Genomic DNA, 12852 nt, shown 5'->3' on the forward strand with positions numbered 1-12852 from the left:
ATTTGAGCTGCAGGTTTTTCCTGGGTGTATCACCAGTACGCCTTCCCTGTGACAGTAACGTTGACTAGGGTAATGAGCAAAGTCATAAATAAGGTTCCCACCTTTTTGCAGGACAGCATCACCCAGCAGAACTGAACTGTGTCTGGTTCCTTGCCTGAGCTTTGTCCTTTGAAGTCAGAGCTCTCTCCATTTTTAAATACTCTCCATTTGGCAGAATCATGGAGGAAGATGCCCTCATCTCCTGTGGGTTGCAGCAGAGGTATCTGAGAAGGGAGGATCTGAGTGCAAAGGCTCTTACTGGGAGCAGCACAGTGGAAGACTGTGTGGTAGCTGGGGTGGAACTGCCAGCAGCTCTCCAGGGTTTCAGCAGGGCTCATGTCCTCCAGGTTGCCTTTGAGAGGTGTTTCCATTCTGAAGGTTGTCGTGTGCCACACTAACATTGCCAGTGCTGCAGCCTGCAGGTGGGACACGGGGTTGGGGAGAGCAGCTCTGTAGGCTCCCTGGCTGGGAACTCAGTCTCCTGTTGCAGCTTCTTCACTTGGTGATGCTGCATGGCAGACCCATGGAGGAAGGATGCACATAAATAGGAGAATTGAAGGAGAAGGGAATTACCTGATCAGAACTGCATTGTCCTAGGAATATGGATCCAGTGCACGTTTTCTGGGCCCTTTCACTTGGAACTGGAAGGTTTGGCAGAAGTATAGGAGTGGGGTGGGCTCTTCCCTTTCATGCTACATTCAGACAGACTGGGACAGCAAATCCTACTGACAGTGCTAAGGCAAAAAGTGTCAGTGCTTGAGCCCTTGGATGTGCATACATCAGAGTTTGAAGTGCTTGTGGACAATGCTCTGGTTATTGGCAGATAATCTTTAAAGGGCGGGAGGAGTGGATGTGGATGTTGGAATATCATCCAGCTGGGTGAGATGCAGGAGTATGAAGATGTGCTGCTTCTTGAGGGAAGCTTTCAAACTGCAAAGATAAAGGGGTCGTGCAGAGCTCAGCTGTGGGCTTTGTGAGATATCTCTGAATGAAGCAGAATTTGAGCCTGGCAGATACTGCATAGGGCACCCCAATGACTGCCTTTCCATGCTCAGAGCCAGAACAAAATGCACACAGGCAATTACACTTACACAATTAGTGCTCACCTGCATAATGGAGTCAGTGGGACAGCATCAGGCAGGGGAAGTGCCACAGGTACGGGACTAGCTGTATAATGAAGGGTATAATGTCAGAGCTTTGACCTATCAGGGCATGGGATTTTGGAAGTCTTCTCTTAACTGACCAGTACTCAAGAATACTGTCTGCAGTATTTAGCCTTTTTTACCTTCCTCTGAGCCTGGCCATCTTTAGATACTTGGATCTTTCCTTGAGGAGCCTGTAAGTAGTGATGTGGACAGCCTTTGGAAGTACATTTTCATTTTATACATGCGTATGTGCATATACGCACAAAACTGATGGACATCAAATACAAATATGGATATAAAGCTGTGGATATTTTCATTATATATGTCTATGCTATACAGTTGTACAAAAGCATTATTAGAAGAAAAGAAAATTGAAATTAACAATTGACCTGGGATATGGCTGCCCAAACAGTCAGGTGTATAGACCTCTGCCTGGTCTGGGGTTGTGCCTGTTTGGTACTGAAGAGACCCCGTTGGCTGCCTTTCTGTATGGGTAAGGAGAAAACCTCATGTCAGAAGTTGGTTCAGCCAGGGAGCATTTTCTGAATATCTCTTCTGTCACTCGTGAAATATTCTTGGTGTAAGATACTGTAATCTAGTATTAATTTCATTTGACACGATAAAAAAAAAAAAATTGATGGCTCTGATAAAAATGTGCAGGAGTAGTAGTAGATCTGATGGTCGTGATCTGCTGTGACTTACATGTGCAGAGCATGTCAGCAACCTGTGAGCATCTCCTGAGGATGGGAGGGTGTCATTTTTCCGAATCTCAGTTTTTGATTTTTGGGTATATCAATTTTACATAATGAAGAAAATCTACAGGTTATTTGAGGACACATTGCTAAATGCAGCCCAAAAGTCAGGAGAAGAAAAAAAAACTGCTGGGCAAGACATCGCCCCACTTCAGTGAGATAATGAAGGAGCAGTTAAATATTACTTATAGCCACAGTATCCCCTTCTTACTGGAAAGGTTAGCAAGTAAAAGGGAAGGAAATGCAGATAATTTGAGCTAAAGTACGTAGGAGGTTGATAAGGGAAGCCAAAGGAAATATCAAAGGCCAATATGTAAAAATAATAAGAAATTTTTAAGCATTAGAGGAAAAAAAAAAACTGGTAGAGATCCATTTCTATATGCAAATGATAAAATTGCATATTCTGGTGAAAAAAAAAAAAAAGTAAAAATGTTCTGTTCTGAGTTTGGAACAAATCAGGAGGATGTATCTATCCATATGATGTGCTTGGAACAGAAAGTTTCCCAGCTGTAACCAAGGAGAAAGTGAGATAGTATTTGCTAAAAATAAACATACTCAAATTAACAGTCTTGAATAACATATACCCAAGTGTCTAAAAGAGCCTTGCTGAGGAGTTGTCTGAACCACTGATGTTAATACCTCAAAATCTTGCTAATCTATGAAATTTCAAAGAGTTGCTAGAGGGCTGTTGCTATTCTAATATTCTGAAGGTATAAAATAGGTGATTCAGGAAACTACAGTTGTTTAGATCAACACCAGTGCTGCATAAAGTACAGAAAAATTTGGAACACGACAAAGAATTAGGGAAGGAAAATCCAGGTAGTAAAATACAGGGTGGTTCCATGGAAGGTGGAAATAAACCTGCTGTCCTTTCTTGACAGCGTCATAGGACTGGTTAAAGTGAAGGCTGTGTTTACATAGCATGTTTTGACTTCCTTAATAGCCATGTGATTTGTGTATAAATAAATGTACATTAAGTGGAATTAACAGAGAGAGCATGGCTTAGATTCTTTACAAAATCACTCAGTGGCGCATTTCAGAGAGCATCTGCTAAGGAGAAGGTACCAGTGCGTGGAGCCATTCCCAACCAGGCTTCAGTTTTTGATTCCTGCAGCTCAACACTTCTATCACTGTTTCAAAATAGTGACAAAGAAGCTGCATTTGTAAGGACTGAAGGTGTCACGAATGGTGGGGGAATAGCTACCTGTAAAGTCACTGCTGCAGAATGCAGCCATATTCCAGCAGCGCATGCAATGTAACGAGTCTGCAAGCAAGGATTGCAGGTTACACAGTATGAGATTACCCTGGAAAATGTAATTCAGCAAAAGACATGGGTTTCTCCAAGATAATTGTGTTAACATTAGCTGATTGCGTGGGATGTGGCAGAGATGTTTTGTTTGTATATGTAAAGGATAAGCTTTAAGAGTTCTGTGAACTTGCATATCTAGTTGCAGCTTTGGAAGATTACTAAAGCATTACTTTGTGCAAGTAAGGAATTCACACCACAGGATGAATCTGAAGTTACCGAGCGGAATTCGAACAAGGGCCTCAAAGTGATTCACAACATGAAAAAAGGCTTGGGAGGCTGAAGGAGTCCATCTTGTTCAGCACATGAAGGCAGGAGCCCTGGCACACAGGTGTTTAATTCATGGAATCCGAGTGGTTTGGGTTGGAAGGGACCTTAAAGATCACCCAGTCCCCCCCCTGCCATGGGCAGGGTCACCTTAAACTTGATCAGGTTTGAGTTCCATTGCCTGGTTTGTGGGGGGTCTGTTCTGGGGGTCCTGCTCATGGCAGGTTTCAGTGTATATACAGAAGTTCCCCTGGATAACTGTGATCATGAATTTCAGCGAAATCCCATTTCAAAGCATTTCTGCACCAGTACATGCTATGCCCAGAGAATGAGATTGCCTGGGAGACATGGGAAAGAATTTAGAGCTCAAGTTCCCAAAAGGAGTGACTTAGGATCTGGAGTATCTTGGAAGCTTTCTCCAGCGTGAGAGTTTTGAAACACTGAAGGGATGAAGTTGGCAATCAGAACATGCAGTGGCATACAGGTTTGTTCCTGCTGGTGACGATTTATGGCCCTGGGTTCTGTCTAGCAGTCTGCATCTCCTGGTTGTTGGACCGGGTGTTCTCCTGGTAGAAGGACATAACAGAGCTCTGCAGAAGAACCTTATTTTAGGCTTCAGCACTGACATTCCTCTAAGAAACTCTTCTTATTCCTGGGAATTTGCACTACTGTCATGATATATTGTCAGGTCAGCCTTCTCCTTCTCACCTACTTGCACTCACCTACTGCAAGGTACATTCATACCACGTAAGGAAGGTACAGATACCACGTAGTGCGTAAGTGTGGTCCTTTCAGTCTTTCTTCAGAACTCAGCCCTTCTAATTTAAATTAATAATGTGCATTTCTCCAAACTGCTTCTCACTGGTTCCTATCATTTGGGTAATGAAGAGTCCAGAATCGTAGAATCATTAAGGTTGGAAGAGAACCCCAAGATCATCTGGTCCAACCACCCCCCTCCCACCAATGTCACCACCAAACCATGTCCCCAAGCACCACGTCCAACCTCTCCTTGAACACCCCCAGGGACAGTGACACCACCACCTCCCTGGGCAACCCATCCCAACGCCTGACTGCTCTTTCTGAGCAGAAATGTCTCCTCATTGCCAACCTGAACCTCCCCCAGTGCAACTTGAGGCCATTCCCTCTGGTCCTATCACAGTTACCTGTGAGAAGAGGCCGACCCCCAGCTCCCCACACCTTCCTTTCAGGCAGTTGTAGAGAGCAAAAGGTCTGCCCTGAGCCTCCTCTTCTCCAGACCAAATACCCCAGTTCCCTCAGCTGCTCCTCACAGGACTTGTGTCCCAGGCCCTTCACCAGCGTCATAGCCCAGAGCTGAACGCAGGCTCCAGGTGGGGTCTCAGGAGGGCAGAGCAGAGGGGACAATCCCCTCCCTGCCCTGCTGCCCTGCTGCTGGTGCAGCCCAGGGTACGGTTGGCTTTCTCCTGTGACAGATTGCTGAAGTTTTGTATCCTTGTCAACCGCTGAAAGGGATCAGACTGAAAGTATGAAATGCCCTGCTGGACCGGATTAATGGTCCATTAGCTCGGTTCCCTGGCTGTGACAGGAGCATTAAAAGATGCTCTTAAGGAGAGCACGTGTGCCTGGCCATTTGGGGTTGTCCATTCCCGCGTGCCTTCCAGCATCCAACATCACTGTTCTGGGGACATGAGCAGGAACGATCCTGCTCAGTCCTAACAGGACTGAGCACAGATCTGCTCTCCAGGTCTTCATTTAATCTCTTTCTGAATCTGACAGCACTGTCTACCTCCATGGCCTCCCATTCCATGAATCTGGAAGACCAGTGCCTGCTGTGTACAGAAGGCTTGCTTTGTCTGTTGACAGACTCGCTTTGTCTGTATCTGGTCTGCCACTGGTTTCATTGTGAGCCCTCTCCTAATGCTGCACCATTTGGTGAAGAGCAGATCTGCATTTACTGTACCCACTGCCTTGGGTGGCTTTGTAAGCCTTGGCCATGTGTCTCTCTGAGCCTTCTCCTCTCCAAGCTGGAGAGTCCCATCTCATTGTAGGGCAGTTGCTCTATCCCTATTTTAGCTGTCCTTCCCGGACCTTCTCTAGCTCCACCACTCCCCCCTTGAGATGCTGATCCAGACCCACACACAGCTCTGAAGGCTTGCATGTGCAGGATCAGCATAGCCCCAAATGGCATTGCCTGCCTTCTTTCCATCTCTTTTCTGATGTATTTTGTTGGTTAGTGGTATATTTTTTTGTTGGCTGCTGTTGTGCACCATGCCCATGATTTTGAGAGCTGTCATCATCAGCTCCAAAACCTTGCTGGAGCTGTACCCACCAGCTCCATGTTCAGCATTGTGTAGCATGGTTCCGATGGATCTTCCCTAAAAGCAGTACTTTGCATTTATCTTCATGGTGACCCATTTGCCACCTTATGCACATTCATTCAGCCTGGGAGTCCTCCTGGAGTTCATCAGCATTGTTGCATCATTTGGCTACTCAAAAAATAGTTGCATCAGTTTATAATGGCCACAGACTTTGACATAGCATCCTCAGATTTCTGTGCGTGGATGTTTTGTAGCCACTTTCTGCATGGTTTGATTCTTGATTTGGCTTTCTTCCAGGCCAAAAGTGTATCTCCAAGAGCTGGGCATCCTCATCAGGCAGCTGTGTCCAAGAAACGGGAAGTTTTTCTCGACTGATGGATCAAAACTAGTCATGTTTCTACCACTGTGTGTCTGATCTTTCCCATTCTGACACACCTCCCCGTTTGATGGCCAGCGAGTGCTTGGAGTGTTTAATTCAAGGGGAGGACTCCCAGCTGCCAGTCCTGAAAATTAATATCTGCACTTCACAGACTGGGACCAAAAACTGATTTTTGTGTGTGTCTCAGGCGATTCCCGTGTGTCACTCGAACGTCGTCAGACAGCCCAGGGCTGTCTGCATGACAGGGATCCTCCGTGCAGTGGGTCTGTTCAGAGAGATGAAACAGTTTGCTTTGTTCATTTCGCTGCCTCCTCTTTTTGTCTAAGTACTTTTCTTCCTCCTGTGGGAGATGGTATTGTGCTCCTGAGAATGCATTTCTGACGTTTCAGTCTTGCTGGAAGGCGGGGGGATGTCTTGGCTAAGATATTCTCTGGGTTCAGCAGATCAGCACCAGCAGCAAACCGCAGCCTCTCCTCCCTGCCAGGCGCCTCACGCCGGAGGTCTCTGGCTGTTGTGGCTCCATCCAGCAGCCTGCAGGTAGGCTGGAAGGTGCTGCCTGCTGCCAGATCTCCCTTCCCACTGCTGAGCGGTGTCCTGAACCACGGCTTACCCACTGCTAATGAGACCTCAGCTCCTGGTTATAAAACCAGCCTTGGTGTCCAGGCTCTGTGGTCTCAGAACATGCAGCTTGCCGTGCCGTACTGAGTCGATGCAGTTTTGAATTTATGGTGCATGCAATGGTCTGTCCAGTCCCCCCTGTGATTGGCTTTGCTGTATCATGGCATGGTGTTCGTTCTTGACCTCCGGTGTTATTTTAGCCTCCTGACTGCTTTTCTTACCAGCTTGCTGCAGGATGTCATTTCCTGCGGGTCAGGTTTAGCTACAGCTTCCTGTTTTTTGCAGACCTGTCTGGTTTTATTCCATCTTTCACATAAAAGGCCTGGCAACATGTGACTAATACTTTGCGGTTGTCACTGAAAGACCTTTAATGTGCTGTTCCCTCTCTCCTAATCAGCGGCAGAGATGTTATTTTTTCCCATAGGCCAAATTATTCACATTCACACCCCAGTGATCGAGCTTTCCTTGGCAGATTTTGTAACTTAACCTGGCTCTGGCACATTTCTGGCCAGCCTGGTTGTGGCTGCGGGTTGACGTCCTTCTGGCCAAGGATGTTTCAGAGTCACAGCGTCAGGTCAGCTTCTCTGGACGAGTGTAGTGCTGAGCCTTAGCGCTTAGTGCCCAGCATCATGTTTTTCTTGTCTTTCATGGCCGGGTCCTTAGGGTACTTTGTAAGCTCAGTGTTGCTCTCTCTGCTGCTGCTTTTTTGCTCATCAGTCAAGGAGTGCCCAGCAGTGGAATGAAATTGCGCTGTACAACGCAAATTGGTGTCTTACGGCTTGCTTAGGAGTTGTCCATCTGTGGGCACTTCTGAAACACATTGGGCAAAAAGCTGTCTGGCCATGTTGGTAGCTTTTTTCATCCCTGGTCTCAGGAAGGTATAAACAATTGAAAATCCACATTTTCCATCTGTCATTTGAACTGTCAGCAAAAACCTCAGCAGCCTGCCAGAATACCAACAGAATATGGATGCTTGGGTCCCGACCAGATGGGGCTTCTGCCAGGTGGAGCCACAGGAGTTAATGCTCTCCTGGAGACCACGTCCTCTGGCTTCTGCCGTAAGTGCTGCAACAAGATGGAGAAGAGGGTGGCAATATCACCTTTACAGCCCACAAGGTCAGAGCTTCCCACTCCTGCTTCTTTCTATTGGAGTAACCTAAAAAATCTGAACTGCTGCCCATTTGGGTGGACGTGTTTGGATGATTAAAAATGAAACAGAAAGCACAGGCGTGTTCTATCAGTATTTCTGTTCTTTATTTGGAAAGGAGCAGGGTGATGTGCCTGTATCACATGCAGATGATGAAATACTTTCCAAACCATTAGTAAGTGAAGCTGTCAGCATCTTCCAGGTGGTAATTTTTCAGTTTTTGCATTTTTTAATTTTATGATACTGGGGAAATGCCAGGAGACTGGCAGAGCACTGGTGCTTAGAAGGGGCAAGGGAGATGATCCATCGGATTACAGAATTGTGAGCCTGGTACCAGTTTCTGGCAAAAATGGACACGCTGATACTGTAGGCAGTTGATAAAGAATTAAAGAGTAGAATATAATTAACACCAGAAAATCACATAAAACAAATTTAATTTCATTCTCTGAGATGTCAGATTTGTTTGATAAAGATAACTGCTCAGATGTAATAGATTTTTATGGGGGCCTTTGTTTACTACTGTATAACATTCCCATTACAAAGTCCATGGTGTACAAAATCAGTGGAGCACATGTTAAGTGGTTCACAAATTTGCTAAATGACAGGTCTTGACAAGTAATTGTCAGTGAGAAATCATCGCTGGCTCGTGCTGCTAGTGGTCTCTGCAGGATTTAGTTCAAGACCTGACGCTACTCAGTGCTTTCATAAACATTTTAGAAATGAACCTGGAGTCGCTGCTAATTAAATGTACGGTGACCCACGGGCTGAAGTGTTTGGACAGGCGGCTGCAGGGCTGTCTGCAGGGGGAGGAACCGGCATGGATCAGCCCCACGTGGCTCTGCCTCCTGGGCAGAGCTGCGGGCAGGGGCAGTGGCCAGGGGCTGGTGGCTCTGAAGGTGCAGACAGCAGGGTAAATGAGGGCCTGAGATGAAAGAAGCAGGGCAAAAAGTGGGCTGGTGCTGGGGGATGCCGTGCAGCCCCAGAGTCTGCTGTTTAGATGTGTTTTGAAAATCCAAATTGCTTGCAAGGAATAATTCCTGAAGTGGTTCAGGATTGGGAGAAAACACAGGATAACCGTGCTGCAGAATTCAATCCGTTCAATACAGCTGATCCAAAAAGAAGGTTTAGAGGTGATTTAACTCGAGTAGGCTGGTAATTTCATCAAAATCCTATTATTTGAGGAAAACCTGTATTTTCATGAAAGTTGGATAAGAGAAATAATTGAAATAAAATGAGCATTTCAAAAGCTTTGCATCTTAGAAAATCTTGGTGTTCTATTTCAGAACTGCCTTCAATGCATTTTCTTTTTTGTATTTTTAATGGTGTTTCACAGAAGACCGCACTACGGCTCATGAATTACAAGTGCTATAATAACCTACATAGTTCTAATTATGTAAACAGCAACATTTACCCAAATTAGTATTAATAAAAACACCTTAGACTTTAAGATGAAACATCTCCAGCTGGAGTTGGAATAAATGCAAGGAAAATACTCGTGAAATGTCAAAGTTTCCTCCATCCAGGACAGTTCTGCATTTGTTGTACTTCTGTTCACAGAGGGTGAGGTCCAGAGGGTGAGGCTGGTAGTGAGGAAGGTGCTGCACAATAAGGAAAGGTGTCGCGAGAACCAGCGGCTGAAGTTTGATTTCATGCTAGTTTAATGTAGGAACTGGGGGGTAAGCAGTGGCAGTTGGAAGATGCAGGGAATGGATTCGGGAACATTAAATTCTTCATCTCCTGGTGTCTTTGAGTAGAGACCTGAAGCCTGTGGCAAGCAACAGCCTGGATATAAAGCTTCTGATCTTGAAATTATGGGTAACCTAAACGGCCATTACATATCTTTTGAGTGGTTCACTTCTGGAAACATAAATATAAGTGTAAATATTAACACAAGTGCTTCTGTTTTTGCCATAGCCCTGCCCGTAGAAAATCACTTGTGTCTTATTTGCCATCATTCATTATCTTGTATCCAGAGTAATAGCAGTCCTAGAACATACAGCACATTTCAAAAGTCAATGCAGAAGTGTGCAAACCTGGCTTTTTTTTTAACAAAGGGTGGGTAACCCTGGCCACTAAAGCTGAGACCAGAAGGCAGAGCTTCTGCTGCTTGTGCTGGCCTGGCACATCTCTGGAGCCGTCTCTGTACTGGAGCGTTTCTCTTTTTTTTTAGGTGAATGGTGTGAACGTGGTGAAGGTGGGGCACAAGCAGGTGGTCTCGCTCATCCGGCAAGGGGGGAATCACCTGGTGATGAAAGTTGTTTCCGTCAGCCGCAAGCCAGAGTCAGAAGAAGTTGTTCGGAAGAAGGGTAAGTGCGGAGCTTGGCGGTGCCGCGAGCAGGGGTCTGGCATTGCCGGGGCATGAGTGGGCTCACAGACGCCGTGGCCGTGCCGGGAGGAGCTGTGGCGGGGAGCAGCCGTGCAGGAGGACGCTGCTAATGTGCTCCTGGGGCAGGGCAGCCCTCAGGAGAGGGGCAGCCAGCAGCAGGGCAGGGGCACATCTGGAGCACGCAGCCAGCTGTGCCTGGCAGGGCACATCATGGCATAGAGCTGCGGAGGACAGGGACGTGCTGGGAGCAGCCGGCACGGGGCAGGCTCTCCCTGCCCAGCCCTGTTCTCACCTTCATGGGGCTGTGTGTGGGGAGGCGCCTGCGGGGCCGTGGTGGTTTTGGGGAGCAGGGACAGCAGAGGGGCACTCCCAGCCCAGCACACCGGGCGTGGGGGAGGGAGGCAGCTCTGCACACTGACACCAAGTGCTGTAATTACATTGTCCCTGCACAAAAGCACGAGCTGTGGGAAAGGCTGAGGCTTGGGAACCAGTGCCGGGACCACCACCGGTGCCTCTCGCTGCTTCTCATGCTCCCAGCCCTGTAGCTGGAGAGCAGCCACCGGTCGCTGCCCCAATCCCAGCCCTCGGAGCTGCCCCAGCACGGGGCCCAGGGGCTGGGGCCGAGCCCCACTGCTGCCATGGAGCAGGGCCCGGCTGTGGTGCTGTGGGATGGAACCCCCCCGTCCCTCCCGGCTGGGGACATTTTTTCCTGCGGGTGATGGAGGCCTGTGTGGGACTGGCGTTTTCTGTCTGAATCCGCCCCTGTTGGGGTCTCTGATGCAGGCAGCGCCAGCACCAGCCTGAAGCTCTGGTTGCCATGGCAATGCTTGAGCGTTGAAGCCAGCATTGTCACAGCGCGAGCGCGAGGAGGAGGCACCGAAGTGAAGAGGAAGAGCCTTCAACTCGTCCCTGTGCCGGTGGGCTCGTGGCATGGAGCGCCTCCGGGGCGCACCCGCGGGCCGGCCTGGCTAGGGACCCCCGGGCAGCCCCACGCCCCAGCACAGCGCCCGCCGGCCATGTGCCGCTGCCCGGCACGGAGCCGGCCGCCTCCAGAGCTTCGCTAGGGCAGCGGGAGCCTCACCCGTCCTGGATACGGCCCCAGCCGGCAGAGACGAGGGTGGGTGGGCTGCGTTTCGCTGGGGGACGCGCCGCGCCGAGGCGGGGATGAGAGACTGAGAATCAGGCCTCCTGGACTTGCTTCTCCCTCCTACCCCTCCACCCATGGCGTGTGCGGAGGGGAAGCAGCCATCAAAGCTGTGCGCTGAGTCCCGCAGGCAGGCAGCCAGCTGCCTGAGACAGATTTAATTCGCGAGAGGCTTTCATAGCCGTAGCATCTCCGGTAGCGGCAGGGGGGCAGGAGCAGCCCGGGGACATGACTTGGACTCTCTTCCGCTGAGGGCTGTGGGAGCCTGGGCAGCGTGCACGTGCCTGCGGCAGCCTCCAGCCCCTCCGCGCCGGGGCCTGCCCCAAGCCCTCGGGACCGTGCGACCGAGACGATGAAGAAGTTTGCCTCCACGCGCAGCCTCAATAAGATTCTGCAGCAGTGCGACTCCTCATCCCGCGAGTACGAGGAGATCCAGGCTGTGGAGAAGAAGTGGCACCTGCATCTGGCCACTCCTCGTAAGTTCCTGGACAAGAAATGCAAAATGCCGTCTCTCTTCCTTTCAGCTCCGCCGCCTCCCAAGAGAGCGCCCAGCACCACCCTGACGCTGCGGTCCAAGTCCATGACAGCCGAGCTGGAGGAGCTGGGTAAGCGGCGGCGCGGGGCTCGCGCCTGCATGCGGAGGAGCATGACGAGCATGCGGGGGCTGGGGCGAGAGCAGGCAGCACGCACAGCATCCATTTTCCTGAGGGGTGCATGAACGTGAGCTCGCGGCGACGCGCTCCTCCCGTACCGACATCCCTGCTGTGCTGTGCGGGGTGCGGGGGGCCAAGTGCCCGCAGGACCCCCACAGAGCCAGACCAGCTCCTCGGTGCCACCTCAGCAGGTGGACGGATGGGGACAGGGCGCTGGGAGCCTCTGTGCGTGCAGAGAGGCTCACCTCCCCCGTGCCCCGTCCTTCGGGCACCCTGCACCTCACGTGCACCAAGCAGCCTATTGTTTGTATTTTCCTCTACCTCTAGGCAGATAGCACATGCTGCAAGATCAGCTGGCATCCCCCTGGGCTGCCCTCCTCCCTTACACACACACATGCACACACGCTCACACGATCTGCTGTCACTACAGAGCCTGCCCACGTTTCCAGATGCTTTGGCATCCCAGCTTGCAGCCCCATGTTCCTGTGTTCTCTCAGCGCCCCTCCACCCGCCCCCTCCGTCCCCACATCCAGGTACCCTGTGATGAAGCCCCGTGCTCTTCCCTTGTACCGACATCCCTGCCGAGCCCACACCTTTGCAGGTCCTGGCCTCCCCCGATATCCCAGGGCTGCAGGGCTGTCAGCGTTCATGCCCCCCCAAAGCACAGTCTGTTTGCTGCACACAGGCTCATGTGCCCGTCTCACCGCACCCCATCCCCGTGCGTGGCAGAGGCCGCAGGGCCCTGGGCAGGGGGCTCGGTGGAGGTTTGGTGCTGGCAC

General features: G+C 49.9%; 1 protein-coding gene across 3 annotated transcripts in view; it reads left to right on the forward strand.

The window, feature by feature from the left end:
- The window catches only part of SHANK3 (SH3 and multiple ankyrin repeat domains 3), a 363910-nt gene that overhangs the window by 304840 nt on the left and 46218 nt on the right, over positions 1-12852 (forward strand). For all 3 annotated transcript variants that reach the window (XM_038180780.2, XM_038180783.2, XM_072035934.1), the window contains 2 exons: positions 10121-10256; positions 11945-12025. In XM_038180780.2, coding sequence (XP_038036708.2) covers positions 10121-10256; positions 11945-12025 — 217 coding nt within the window. The remainder of the gene's footprint in view (positions 1-10120; positions 10257-11944; positions 12026-12852) is intronic.

The sequence above is a fragment of the Anas platyrhynchos genome, chromosome 1 (assembly GCF_047663525.1).
Source record: "Anas platyrhynchos isolate ZD024472 breed Pekin duck chromosome 1, IASCAAS_PekinDuck_T2T, whole genome shotgun sequence".
Classification (NCBI taxonomy): Eukaryota; Metazoa; Chordata; class Aves; order Anseriformes; family Anatidae; genus Anas; species Anas platyrhynchos.